Source organism: Leucopleurus acutus, assembly GCF_964270905.1.
Source record: "Leucopleurus acutus genome assembly, chromosome: 14".
Classification (NCBI taxonomy): domain Eukaryota; kingdom Metazoa; phylum Chordata; class Mammalia; order Artiodactyla; family Delphinidae; genus Leucopleurus; species Leucopleurus acutus.
Genome location: NC_139156.1, coordinates 78,718,543 through 78,732,645, shown reverse-complemented (window position 1 = coordinate 78,732,645; position 14,103 = coordinate 78,718,543). Strand labels below are relative to the sequence as shown.

Below are 14,103 nucleotides of genomic sequence, written 5' to 3'. Positions count from 1 at the left end.
ACACACACACACACACACACACACACACACACACACACACACACACACACACACACACACACACACACACACACACACACACACACACACACACACACACACACACACACACACACACACACACACACTACAAGAAGATCAGGTAAGTCCCTCCAGGTAGTATATCCTGTAACATGGCCTTGGTTGTAAACATGGAACCTCAGGCAGGCAGAAACGCAATAACCTCTCAAGGGGATTGTCGCTGCTTTTTAACAGTTTCTCTTTGCTGCTTTTAAGTGCTTTATGCACTTAAAAAGTGTAATAGATACAGGAAAGAATTATAACCTGGACTGACAAACAACAAGCCCAACAAAAAGTAAATAGGAAATAAAATAAGGGGAATAGTCCATAATGTGAAATTTAAAAAAGAAACAAAACAGTAGCATGTTGTTACGTGCACTTATACTTTTTTTTTAAATAAGGACAGTCATTCATTTAACAAACATGTGTTGAGTGTCTCCTGTGTGCTGGGCATTGTTCTGGCCACTGAGGATCCAGCATGGAGAGCAAATAGGCAAGGGCCCCTGCCCTCCAGGAGCTTATATTCTAGGGAGAGACACATCGTTCACTACTCATTTTAAAAATGTTTTTATTGGAGTATGGTTGATTTACAATGTTGTATTAGTTTCAAGTGTACAGCAAAGTGAATCTGTTATACATATATCCACTCTTTTTAAGATTCTTTTCCCATACAGGTAATTACAGAGTATTGAGTAGAGTTCCCTGTGCTATACAGTAGGTCCTTATTAGTTACCTATTTTACATATAGAAGTGTGTATATGTCAATCCTAATCTCCTAATTTATCCCTCCCACTGCTTTCCCCCCAGTAAACATAAGTTTGTTTTCTACATCTGTGACTCTGTTTCTGTTTCGTAAATAACTTCATTTGTACCATTTTTTTAGATTCCACGTATAAGTGATACCATATGATATTTGTCTTTCTCTGTCTGCCTTACTACCCATTAAAATACCATTTTTAAGATCCATTCTCCTTCCCCCACCCACAGTTTTTGGTGGAAATGTAACTAAATTGGAAAATTGGTAGCATCTCCAATCATGTATGGATATGGTTTTAACGAAGATTGCTTTTTGTTTTTTAAGGGAGAAGAAAATGGCTTTCCAGACAGTACTGGAGATCCCCTTTCAGGTAAATGATTGACTCTAAAGGTATCTGGGCTTCAGTGATAGCTAGTGTGGCTAAATTCAAGATCATTTGAGATGTTTATCATTAACTTTCAAAATCTGTATTACACACTAGAGAAACTTTCCAACCACACACCACAGTGAAGTGCAAAGAAATCTTACAGAATTTCACAAAAGCCTTCAGAGAGTATTTTCTCAGTGTTAACCCTCCTTCGCTTGGGCGGGGTACAGCAGGCTTCTCAAGTGGACGGGTTTCGGATCAGGTGAGGGTCGAACTGACCCTCCCTCCCTCTGAGTTCTGGGAGCCACAGTGTTGGCGGAGAACTTTGCCAGGTGGAAGCGAACAATGGGATGTAGGCACACCGAGTCAGCGTGGGAAGGGCTGCTCAGCCGCCTGCTGCCCGCTTCCCTCCTCTGGCACTTAGGGAGCCAAAGGGGCCCCTCCTGACGTTAGACCATGTGCTGGTGCCCACCGTTTTCTGCTTCTAGTGTGTTTAACCAAGAAACATTTAAAGTTCGTCTTCCCTGCCTCATCCCCCGCTGCCTTTTTTATTCTTTATTGGAAGACAGAAACTTTGGCAATGTTTAGATTCCTCATTAATTAATCATGGGGAAAATATGGAGTGAGTATTAAAATAAGCTACCAAAATAATAATTAGGGAAAAGAAACCTCACCAACATTTTAAAATATCTTTCAAAACACATATCGAACGGCCTGATCCATCAGGGGTTGGTTGGTTTCTTTTTTATGGAAAGGTTGGTGGCTCGTAAAAGCCTTAGGATAATCTGTCATCAGTCCCAGGCTGTGCCCAGGTAACAATGCTGAAAATCAGAACTTGCGGTGCATAATCAACTTCTTTTCCTTAGAAACATGATGTTAGCAGCAGTTTTATCTCTGGGTGGTGAGATTCCAGGTGGTTTTTTTGTCATGCAACAGATTTTTATTTCTTAAAGGCCCCCCTGTGTGCCAGGCTCTCTAAGGAGGCCAGATGACAAAGGTATAGTTCTGGAAGACAGTATTTGGGATTCTGGTTCCAGTTCAGCTACTGTCCTTCTGTGATTAGAGAAATCCAGGAGAAATTGGGCCAGGAGAACTTCCGGTGGCGCTTACCCACCAGGTTTCATGGGACAGGCCCAATGTCTGGGGTCCCATCCAGGCACCCAGTGGAACTCGCCTTCTTTGGACCAGAATCCGCCCCTACTAGAGGCTAAGGCCACGGGCTAATTTTCCCTCTCACAAATACTGCAGCAGACACAGGCTCAAGTTAGAAGCACCCAGCTGAGTGAGGTAAAGGGGGGGAAAGCATCTTTGCATGCAGGCAGAGGCAATTTTAATAATCTTTTCACTATCCTATATTTTAAAAATTTCTAACATGAGTGGGTATCAGAAAAATCTGCCCCCAGAACTTTAATCCGTATATACAAATGTATACATAACAGATGATCCAGTGTAGGCAGATACGTACAGTACGTGGTAAATTAACCAAGGAAATCTCTAAAGGGCTAACTGTGATAGGCCCGGGTGATGAGAACATGACATTTTTTTTCCATATGTTCACCTGAGTGTTTAGATTTTCCGTGACAAGCACATATTTCTTTTCTAATTAAAAAAAAAATCTACATTTAAACTTTTTAAAGACTAACACCCTGCACTCTCATGTGAAACGTCAGCTAAAATGAGAATGAATCAAGTAAGTTGCTTAGGAATATCTATAAACCGTTCAAAGACTCTTATGAGTTAAGGTCATTAATAGAGTAATCAAATTTCGGGTTGTCTCTAAAAATTTTTACCTGTGTCAAAATGACATGGAAGGGGCTTCCCTGGTGGCGCAGTGGTTGGGAGTCCGCCTGCCGTTGCAGGGGACACGGGTTCGTGCCCTGGTCCAGGAGGATCCCACGTGCCGCGGAGCGGCTGGGCCCGTGGGCCATGGCCGCTGGGCCTGCGTGTCCGGGGCCTGTGCTCCGCGGTGGGAGAGGCCACAGCAGCAAGAGGCCGCTGTACTGCAAAAAAAAAAAAAAAAAATGACATGGAAGATTTTCAAAGAGAATAAACTTTTCACAGTGATAGCAAGTATTACTGAGAGCAGAAATTGTACTGCTGAAATCAACAGCTGTACCACCCAGCACGGTGCTTTGCCCAGAGGCGTGTACAGGTGTGTGGTTGGGTTTGGGTTTTTTTTCCCATAAACAAGCAAATGAGAGACACTGACTTATTGGCTTTGCTCTTGGAAGAAAGGGCAAAAGCAGATCCCTATATTTCCTCTTTGAATGAGAGTAGCCACCTAAGTAAGATTTATCTTATTGTTTTACTTACACTAATATAGCATTTGCCATGTACCAGGCCCCCTTCAAGCACTTTTAGAGATATACTCAGAAAAAAAAGCGTTCATGACAACTCTGTGGGTCCAGTTATTTTCCTCACCAGGTGGATGCAACAGATGTAGCCCTGGGTTCCGTGGCTGGTGCCCATCACATAGGTCCTAAGTGGGAGTCAAGCCCCAGGCCAGACCCAACACTCGCGTCCCCACCAGACCAGGCTGCCTCTCTATTGGTCAGACGCATCGCCTGTGTAGCACACGTGTTGAGTACCTGAGTGTCACACATGGGGGTAAAGGTCAGGCTTCCAGCTCAGAGTCTCCATCTGGAACAAAGGTCCACCCCAGCTCCCACAGAGTCAGCCTCTGAGCCGCTGAAACACCTTTCCCAGAAGCTTGCTGCCGCATCAGGCCCTTGGTCAAGCCTTAACTCAGAGCCTGGCTTTTATTTAATTCTTGCAATTTGAAAACCTTAGTTACCTGCAATCCAGTTTATATCTGGTTAAAATAAGGAATATGGGCAGAACGGAGGGCTCTAGGATAGAAGGAGGGAATTGACCAGAGTGAGAAATGACAGTTTGTAATCAAGGAAGGAATAAGAGTACAATTCAGAATCAGCTACTACTAGAAAGGCAAAGCCCCCTGGGTGGAACCGTTGAATACAGAAGCAAGCCCTCAGGAGACATTAAAGTTTTACAATGTTTTCAGGCAGTTTTTCAAAATGAAAACATTTGGGCATTAAAGGAATAAGCCTCAGTTATAAAAACAAACAAAAAACCCCCACAAAACTCCCAAATAGTAAAGTTAAAAACCTCTTCTTGTTCTCCCTTCTGGTGGCGGTATTTATCACCCGGACCATGACCCGCCTCCCCATCTATTCTCCACAGTTACCTGTTTTTCACGACTGACTTTTCTGACGACCTTGTATAATTCAGCACTTGCCTAATCTAAACCTAATTTCCCCATAGAAGTGAATGTACAATAGGATTTTCATTTTTTTCAAATTAGGTCCATAAAGTGACACTTAGTAAATATGCTTGTGTCACATAATTTCAGAATTTATGTAAAATTCTATGTTGAATTTTAACCTGGGTCCTTTCTTATGTGTGTTTCTTTTTTTCGAAACGTGCCTTCTACACTCCAGTTTTGTTTGATGACAGAATGCCCTGCGTCGTTTACTAGCCGGGCTCCATCCAGTTTGTCAGTTAGCCTCCCCAGGGATGTTAGCAACTTGATGTCTTCTTAAAAGGGTATTTCAGAGAGGGAGAATGAAACCATATTGGTTTTCCCTTTGGTTAAGAGATCAAACACCCACCAAAAGCCCTTGGGTCAGTTTCTTAGTAGATAAAAATAATTCTCCATCATTTTCCAGCTCATATCAAATAACTACCTCTGATGAGTCGTGTGGTATGTGGGCACCCCCGTGATTTCTCAAAGCTGTAAACTGGCATTTTAAATATATTTATTTCCAACCACATCGGACACCACACACAGAAAAAAGCATGACACCCTTAACACCCTTGACACCCTTAACAAACATAACTGCAGAATTATTTGACTGTAGTTTGACACTTGTTGGTATTTTCCAAATCTCATAATTAATAGACACCTAGGAGAGAGTTACTTTATTTTAGAACCACGATGTCTTGCTGTTTGCAAAGCTGACAATATAAAATGTTTACTGTTTAATTGTTTGAGCTAACTCAAGACCTAGTTATCATGAGGAGCATTATTATAAACGATCTGAGAGCCAGCAGTGGCACTGAGCGCTTTGGAGGAAAACACCCGTGTGGTAATAGCTCTTGAAAAGCCAGGACGTACAAGATAAAACGGCACCTCCCCTGCAGGGAGGTACATTAAGTCAATCTGTGATCCACTGCTGACATCCTGACTGAAGCCATTTTCTAGGTTCAGCCAGTCATGACCCTTGTGAATTCTGCATCTTGTTCCAATTAACTGTTAATTGACCAGCATTTTATAACCTGCCAGCCTCAAACTTGAGAGTTAGACACTGCATCATTGGACACGAACTGTTTCTTACTTTGCTTTAAATGACATAGACATACCTTGTCGATGAACATGCTTGATTTCTGAACTCTTCTTAAAGGTTTGATGTAAAGTGTGTGTGAGAGAGAGGATGAAGAATAAGGGGAGAGGGGCAAAAAAAGCCCCATAGGAAAATCCATTCTGCTGCTTGTGAGCGTAGGGAAGTATTACCTATCCACAGACTCCTAATCACCAAGCAGACACGGTATCTTTCAAAGAGAAGTAGCTGTCATTCCAAAATCTACTCTCGGCAGGCCCTTCTGACGAAGAACTTACTCTGTAGATGTCTTTAAGGCAACGGTTTTCAACCCTGACTACACATCAGAATTGTCAGGAGAGCTTAAAAAAATTCCCATGTCCTGCCTGCACCCTAGACCAAATAAATAAGGATCTCGTGGGTGGCACCAGACATCAGGATTTTGTAAATCTCTGCAGGAGGGGCAGGGTAAGGGGGATCAGAAAGTGCCATTTTTTGGCCAAGGTTGAGAACCACTGCTTTAAAAAAGGCTGTTGGTTATGGTTCCTTACCCGCAGCTACTAATTCTTTGTTGCATACTTATCACGCACTAGGATGAGGCTTTAAGGAATGATATCATTTAATCCTCTCAACAACCTTATGAAATAGGTATCGCTCTCCCTGTTCGGAGAGGGAGGCCATGGCATTAGCAAGCTCAGTAACCTGTCCAAGCTGCACACCTGCACAGTGTCGATTGTATTGACAGTCGGTCGGCACGTCTCTAAAGCTCATGGGGATAACCTCTGTGGTACTCAGTGTACTCTGTCTCCATAGCAACCAGTCATCTTTCTTCTGCCTTGTATATACTCAGCACTAAAAAACTTTCAGTTCGTCTGAAAATCTCTAGATAGCTCTTCATAGGCTGCCCAGAGGTTTCTAATTTGACTGTTTCTCTGTGTCCCATTCTTCATTCATTTGATTTACTCAGCAGACATTATTGAGTGCCTACTCTGTGCCTGTAATGAAGTGGTGACATCAGACATCTACATCCCTTTCCTCTTGGAGCTTATATACTAGTTGGGAGTGACAGACAATAAACCCAAATAAGTAATTTCATATGGTGGTAGATGCCTTGAGGAAAATAAATGAATACAATGGGTTTTGCCTGCAGGGAAAGGATGCTGCTTTAGCTAAGAAGGTGCACCAAGGTCTAAATAATGCAGAGAAGCTAGTCATGTGGAGATCTGAGGAAGGAGGACTCCAGGGGACAGAACTAGCTGGTGCAAAGGTCCTGAGGCGGCATTGAGCTTAGTATTCTAGGGACAAGCGTGGGCAGTGAGGAGCAGTAGAAAAGGTGGTGAGCTAGGAGGTGTCAACAGAGGCCAGATGACATGGGGATTCTTTTTTTCCAGTCTACTTAAAAAAAAAAAAAAATGTAAAACCTAACATCATTAAATAACATTTACATAAGACTTGACAAAAATGCTTTCACATAGTTTATCTCATTTTATTTATTTATTTTTATTTATTTATTTTTTTGCGGCACACGGGCCTCTCACTGTTGTGGCCTCTCCCGTTGCGGAGCACAGGCTCCGGACGCGCAGGCTCAGCGGCCATGGCTCACGGCACAGCCGCTCCGCGGCATGTGGGATCCTCCTGGACCGGGGCACGAACCCGTGTCCCCTGCATCGGCAGGTGGACTCTCAACCACTGCGTCACCAGGGAAGCCCCGTTTATCTCATTTAATTCATGAGCTATAGGAATTATTATCATCTCCATTTGATAGATGAGGAATCTAAAGTCCATGGATGTTAAGTGCCATGAGCAGTCAAGCTCTGGGAAGCTGGAGCACCGGGGTTTGATGGGCCCCATCTGATACACTTGCAGAATCGGATGCTTCAGGATTATGTGTGTAAAGAACTCGGTGCAGGGCTGGTTATACATGAGGCATTTGATGAATGACAGTTACTGTGGTGATGAAAATCGCTGAGAAATTTGGCCCTTTCTCCGCTGATAAATTCTTCCTTAGTTTAAGCCAGTACTCAAACTGAACTTACAGAGGGCAAGTCCTTCCAGGGTTTTGGCCGCTACAATGAGAAGTCATCATAAATTAATGGTGTAATACATTCTTGTTTTGCATCGGTGGAAAATACCCATGTCAAAATATGACAAGTGAGGACCCTACTTGTTAGAGAATCTAAGTGAATTTTTATACATAATTAACTTCTCTTTTCTCAGTAACACTCTCCTTTCCTTCCCCCAAATCTAGAATCAATCCGTCTTTTTGTATTTGAAGACCAATTCTGTTCTGTTTTCCACCATATCTGTTAACTGCCGGCAGACATCAGCAACGTTCTGTTCCCTTTACTAGTAAGTCTCTTTTCAGGTCCTAAAATTCATCAGACAGTCGTAAGAAACCTACCTTGTCTCCTGAGGAGAAAGCACAGTTCTCATTCATTCGTTTAGTAAACAGTTTTTGAGTTTCTGCCGTACAGCCACCCTGTGCTTGCTATTGAGAAGCATCAAATAATAATCCCATTTTTCCCCATTTCTGATGAAAGCTTCGTTGGTCCTGAGTCTGTCTCTCTCCACAATTGTTTCTTCCCCAAGGCATTACCCCATTTTTCCTTTCATGTGCACTGTTACATGATAGGTGTTTATAGCAGGGCAGGACAAAATGTATTTCATGGGAAAAGAAACATGTTTCTCTGTTGAAGTCCTCAGAGAGCTAATTATAGTTTATGATTCTAAAAGGCAACTTTAAATTCACAACTGTTGGCAGTTTCGGTAGATTCCAGTTCACTAAATGGCTTAGCGTTTGTGTCATTGAAAATACAAAAGGAAAACGTCAATAGACTTTTTGACACATCATGTATTTTAAAACAAACTGATGATTTTGTAGTCTGTGTAGTTGTTCAAAGAAATAGAAGCTTCTTACACACTAGAAGGCTTAGAGGAGCTTCACAGAACCCTTAATGGTGTTTTCATTCTTCTTCTTGACACTAAAGGAGAAAACATTGCCAACCCTGAGTCTTATGGAGGTAATACAGGGCAGACTTTCAGACACTAATACATTTAATTCTGGACTTAGAGGTGTAAATCCTACTTTATTTTTCTGTGACATTTAAAAAATATTTTTAAGTAGCCAAATAAACACAGTAACTATAGAAAATTAGGAAATATCCATTGTTAACATTGTTGTTATATGTACTTCCAGATTTTTTCTGTGCCCATGAATGTGTGCATAACATATACTTTATGTGGATATAAATGACTGTATTATTTTATTTTTACAAAAACTGAATTATACATACCCTTTGGTAAGCTGCTTTCTTTTCCACTTGACAGAATATTATTTTGACCCTACCTTTAAATAAGGGCAAAGAAAATTGCACAGTTTCCCCCTTTTACTGCAAAACCACCTTCACCATTAGATAGTTCTTTTTTTTTTAAATAAGTAAACTTCTGTCCCACCATGCAGCTAAAGTCTTATTTCTTTGTATACCGTTATTAATGAAGCTGAAGAATAACTCTCACTATATTACATGTAAATGTAATTCAACATTTTAGAACTGTAAGATGTGGGACATACTGCAGAAGGATATGGATCTGTTCTCAGGGCATTTAAGGTCAATGAGGAATAAAAACAACAACAAAAACCATACAGAATATCTCACTGCAAGGCAGAGTCAGGAGATGCAAACAAAATGATGGGATTCTGGGTGAGACAGCATTCTAGGCAGGAGCTGGGGGATTTCATGAAGGGTGTATCTGAGGTGGGGTTTTTTTATATATATAATTTCGTTTTATTTATTTATTTTTGGCTGCATTGGGTCTTTGTTGCTGCGTGTGGGCTTTCTCTAGTTGCGGTGAGCGGGGGCTACTCTTTGTTGTGGAATGCGGGCTTCTCATCACAGTGGCTTCTCTTGTTGCGGAGCACAGGCTCTAGGTGCGTGGGCTTCAGTAGTTGTGGCTCGCGGGCTCAGTAGTTGTGGCTTGTGGACTCTAGAGAGCAGGCTCAGTAGTTGTGGCTCACAGGCTTAGTTGCTCTGCGGCATGTGGGATTTTCCAGGACCAGGGCTCAAACCCGTGTCCCCTGCATTGGCAGGCGGATTCTTAACAACTGCGCCACCAGGGAAGCCCTGAGGTGGGTTTTATAGAATGGATGACGTTCAGTAGCTGAAGGGAAGTCCAGTTAGAGGAAGTCCAGTGAAAGGGAGAGAGAAAGAAGAGAGATCGATAACTGATCAGAGAGAAAATACCAGAAAAGGCATGGAGGAAATCTTTGTTAATTTCCACCTATGCAACTGACAAAGATTTTTTAAAGTAATATTTGGTGCTGATAAAAGTGAAGTGAGATAAGCATCATCACTATACTCTGTTTGGAGTATAAATTGGTACAGCATTTATTTCTGGAAAGCAATTTAGCGTATATGCATTGATAGCCTAAAAATGCTCGTAACTTTTGGCCCAATAATCCCATTACTGGTGAGATGGTTAAAGATGTGCCCCAAATTTTTATATGGAAGGATCTGCATCAAATTGTTCCTCATAGTCATGAAAATATGGGAAAACCCTAAATGTTCAAGTGTATACAAAATCCACAATTGTATATAATTTTTAAATGTTCTACATTGAGCTTATATTAGTTTTTTTCTTTTCATTTAATTAAACTTTGAAAAAAAGGAGAATACAGGTTGTCTGTTCAGGGAACTGAGTAGTCCCCCTTCTCTGGAGCCCAGATTATATATTCAAGGAATTCACGGGGAATAGTAAGAGAGGTGTGGAGAGCTTCCAGGAAAGGCTGGGACCCTGGTAGCTGGTTGGATAGAGAGAAGAAGTCTGTAAGGATGCTGGGGAACTGCGAGTGTAAATAGGGGACTTGAGGTGCTTTGGGTGCATAGCGGGAGAAATTTAAGTACTGGTTCGGGTCCTTTGAGTTGGAGATGTCTTCTGAACATCAAGAGGAGCTTTCCAGTAGTCAGTTCTGGAGCCCAAGTGAGTGGGCAGGGCTGACCATTCATTTATTCATTCACTCATTCAGTCCACGTTGGTTAAGCATTTACTATATGCCGAGGGCTATACTGGGTCCTGCAGATGCAAAAAGAAAGGGTCTTCTATTCTAGTGGGAGAGTTTTGTAGAGGTTGTTGGGAGTGGAGAAGGTGACCAAAGGGAGAGAATGTGGAAGGGGAAAACTTCGGGCTGAGAACAGGGCTAGAGCTCTTCCTTGGAACTCCCAAGGACTCAGCAATGAGACAGGCTGGGATCTTAGCATATCAGGCTGACAAGAGAAGGGATGTGTCCAGGACATGGTAGGGTATGCCTGGGGATGTGGGGCTTGGCTTTCAGAAGGAACCTTCAGGGCAAACACAGCCTGCAGGGCAATAGACAGTGTCCAAAGGGGCAAAAGAGTCTTGGACCCAGTTCCAGAGGCAGCCAAATCCAAGGGGAGCTGGTGTGATGAGGGCGTCAGCAGCAGCAGGAGGTCTGGGTGATCCTCAAAGGCAGGTGGGGATCTGCTTCTCTGGACTTTTCTACCCCATCAGAGCTGGACTCTGGCCCACAGTTGCGGTGCAGGGAACTGGGTCCAGTCTCTACAGGGTTTGGCAAGAACTAGGCTGGGTCAGATGCTGCTCAAAGCCAAAGAAGGTGAAGATTAAGAACATGATGAGGCATTGGAAGCAACAGGTTTTGAATTCTCCTTCTAGAAGTTTAGTAGTAAATTGGGGCTTCCCTGGCGGGTGGTTAAGACTCCACGCTTCCACTGCAGGGGTCACGGGTTCGATCCCTGCTCAGGGAACTAAGATCCCACGTGCCCTGTGGTGTGGCCAAACGAATAATAATAAATAGATACATTTTATAAAAACAGTAAATTAGAGTTAAGAGAAAGTCACTTCAGTGAGTTATGAAGCCAGAGGAGGGCAGTTTGAGGTTCTTATTTTTTATGATAGAGGAGCCCTGTGCATATTTGTAGATGAAGGAAAGAGAATCAGTAGAGTTGGGTGGCTGGAGATGAGGGGAAGGAAAGGAGATGTTTGATGAAACAAATCATGGGGAAAGAAGTAAGGGGTGGGCTCAAAGGCGTAAGTGAAGCTTGGCAAAGAGGAGGGTCACTCCACTGCTAAGCCTTCTCTGTGCTAAACAATATATTTATTAATGTAATACATTGTTTTAGTTATCATAGAAATAACACCACCACTAGAGAAAGTTTGGAAAATAGAAACAGAATCCTACCACATTAACCACAACAGCTATTATTATTTTTGTACATTTCCTTCCATAGTAATATTAACAGAGACTTTTTCCATAGTTGCAATGAGTACATAAATTCCTCACATCTTGCGTTTTCCACTTAATGTGAGAGCACAGACATTTTCTAGGTTGCTACGTAGTCTTCATAATTACTTAAATAATATCCCATCAAGTAGCACAATAATTTATTCCACTGGTCCCCTAACTTTTTAAACTGTTTTTGAAAAAAGTGGATAATATGAATAAACTAATTAAAATGTTCGTGTATATACGTATTCTAGATGATCTCCTTAGGCTGGATTCTCAGCAGTTACATTCGTAGGCCAAAGAGAAAGAACGTAATTTTCACGGCTCTTGTTATCGTTTACTGTGTGCTTGCCTCAAACTTGCTCGTTCTCAACTTTACAGTCACCAAAGTGAGTCCCTTTTTCTGAATTCTTTACTTTCCTAAATTGGGAAGTCTACACGGCTCAGTGTAGAAAAGGTCATCATAACCTCCCAGAATGTTCCAAGCCAGTGATCTCTAGTGTCACCTTTGGCTGTCAATGTCCCCGGTCAGAGGGGTCAGGAGACCCAGTGCTGTTTCATATTTGAAGTCGCTTGGGTTGCCATGCTGTACAGACCCTGCTTACAATTTTACTATGACTGGTTTGCCTCTTACCTACTAACCTCTGACCTCTGACCTACTCACGACTTACCTACTGACTTCACCCTCCTGCTAACACGCTGCCGGGTACTGCATGAGGCCAAAGATGACCGATGGGGAAGGTTGTCCTTCCTCCGTGCTGGGGCTGCTCTTGCTGAGGCTGAGCTCAAAGCCACCCACTCGTCCCACCTGCTGCACACCTCAGGGTGTTGGCTCCACTTTAAAGGCAGCCCCATGGGTGAAGAAAACCAGAGATAAAGGCAAAGACATGATAAGGTGGCCATAAATCTAAAAAGTACGTTTTCTGGCATTATCAATTATCACTCAATTTTCAAATACGCATATGGAGTGGATATTCCAGTTTGGGGTGTGTGTGTATTTTTTTTTTTTTTAAAAAGAGACCTTTTAAAGAATTGTGCAGTCCTTTACACCCTCACATGCTGTGCTTGGCATTAAGAAGCTGTCGGGGCTGACTTGTAACTTGGAAGGGGGGAGGGTGGAGAGTCCGACAGCCCTGGACTGGCAGTTTGCCCACAGAGAAAGCCCTGCTCCTCGGGGCCCTCGTCTGGCCAGCAGTCTCACAGATGCACAGCCTGGGCGACAGAGAGTCTCAGAAAGAAAGGAAAACTGGCTTTATAAAACCTTGCCACCGCTTCCGCACAGCAGCCATCCTTGGCCATAAAGAAGAACACGTTATTGGTGAGTATGTAGAAATGAGTGTCCTGAAATATCTGTAAGATGCGCTGTTGTACTTACACTGACGCTATGAACCTTTCAGCGGGAAAGTAGAGCACGGAAGAGATGAGCGCGCCTCTTGGGCCTCTTGCTGACACGTGGACCGTATCGTTTGTCCCCGCAGATACAAGCAAGGACGCGTCCTGCGCGGAAAACTGTACCTGTTCGTCCTGCCTGCTCCTGGCCCCCACCATCAGCGACTTGCTCAATGACCAGGACTTACTAGACGTGATCAGGATAAAGCTGGATCCCTGTCACCCAACAGTCAAAAACTGGAGGAATTTCGCAAGCAAGTGGGGCATGCCCTACGATGAACTGTGTTTTCTGGAGCAGCGGCCCCAGAGCCCCACCCTGGAGTTCTTACTCCGGAACAGTCAGAGGACGGTGGGCCAGCTGATGGAGCTCTGCCGGCTCTACCACAGGGCCGATGTGGAGAAGGTCCTGCGCAGGTGGGTGGACGAAGAATGGCCCAGGAGGGGGCGTGGAGAGCACCCCAGGAACTTCTAGCCCTCAGCTCCTTCTCATCGGCCTCTTCGGACCCTGAGCCGAGCACAGGTTAAGGGGCAACGTGAATCTGTTCTTTTTTAAGTTTAGGCGAAGGACGTGGGACAGCGGACCTTAGTTTTCCCCAAAGCTGGTGGTTTTGTGGAGGGTAGGGTATGTTTTTGGTGGCGGATTTTCCTTTAGTTTTGCACATCTGTTTTTATTTAATATTTGAATCTGGAATTGGGAAAAATATGTTGTAGGCTCCTATAGGGACCAGGGCCAAAGCTACAGTCAGAGTGGATTCATGCCATGATGAAAATAAAAGTATCCTCTCCCTTAAAAACTGAAGACTGAACTCAGAACTAAAAGTCATCATCCACAAGATCCTTTATGATTAATGACACTCCCACAACTTAGAAGGAAACCACAGAGAGAAGTTTCCCTTTAGTCTGTTACTCTTTTTGTTGTAAAGTACTTAGGTGA

General features: G+C 43.2%; 1 protein-coding gene across 2 annotated transcripts in view; it reads left to right on the top strand.

Moving 5' to 3' along the window:
* The window catches only part of EDARADD (EDAR associated via death domain), a gene marked incomplete at its 5' end in the record, with an annotated part of 54,434 nt that extends 40,570 nt beyond the window's left edge, over positions 1–13,864 (top strand). For both annotated transcript variants that reach the window (XM_082854250.1, XM_082854251.1), the window contains 2 exons: positions 1,142–1,187; positions 13,259–13,864. In XM_082854250.1, the coding sequence (XP_082710376.1) occupies positions 1,142–1,187; positions 13,259–13,641 (429 nt within the window). In that variant the 3' untranslated portion in view covers positions 13,642–13,864. The remainder of the gene's footprint in view (positions 1–1,141; positions 1,188–13,258) is intronic.
* Between the last annotated feature and the right edge of the window lie 239 nt (positions 13,865–14,103).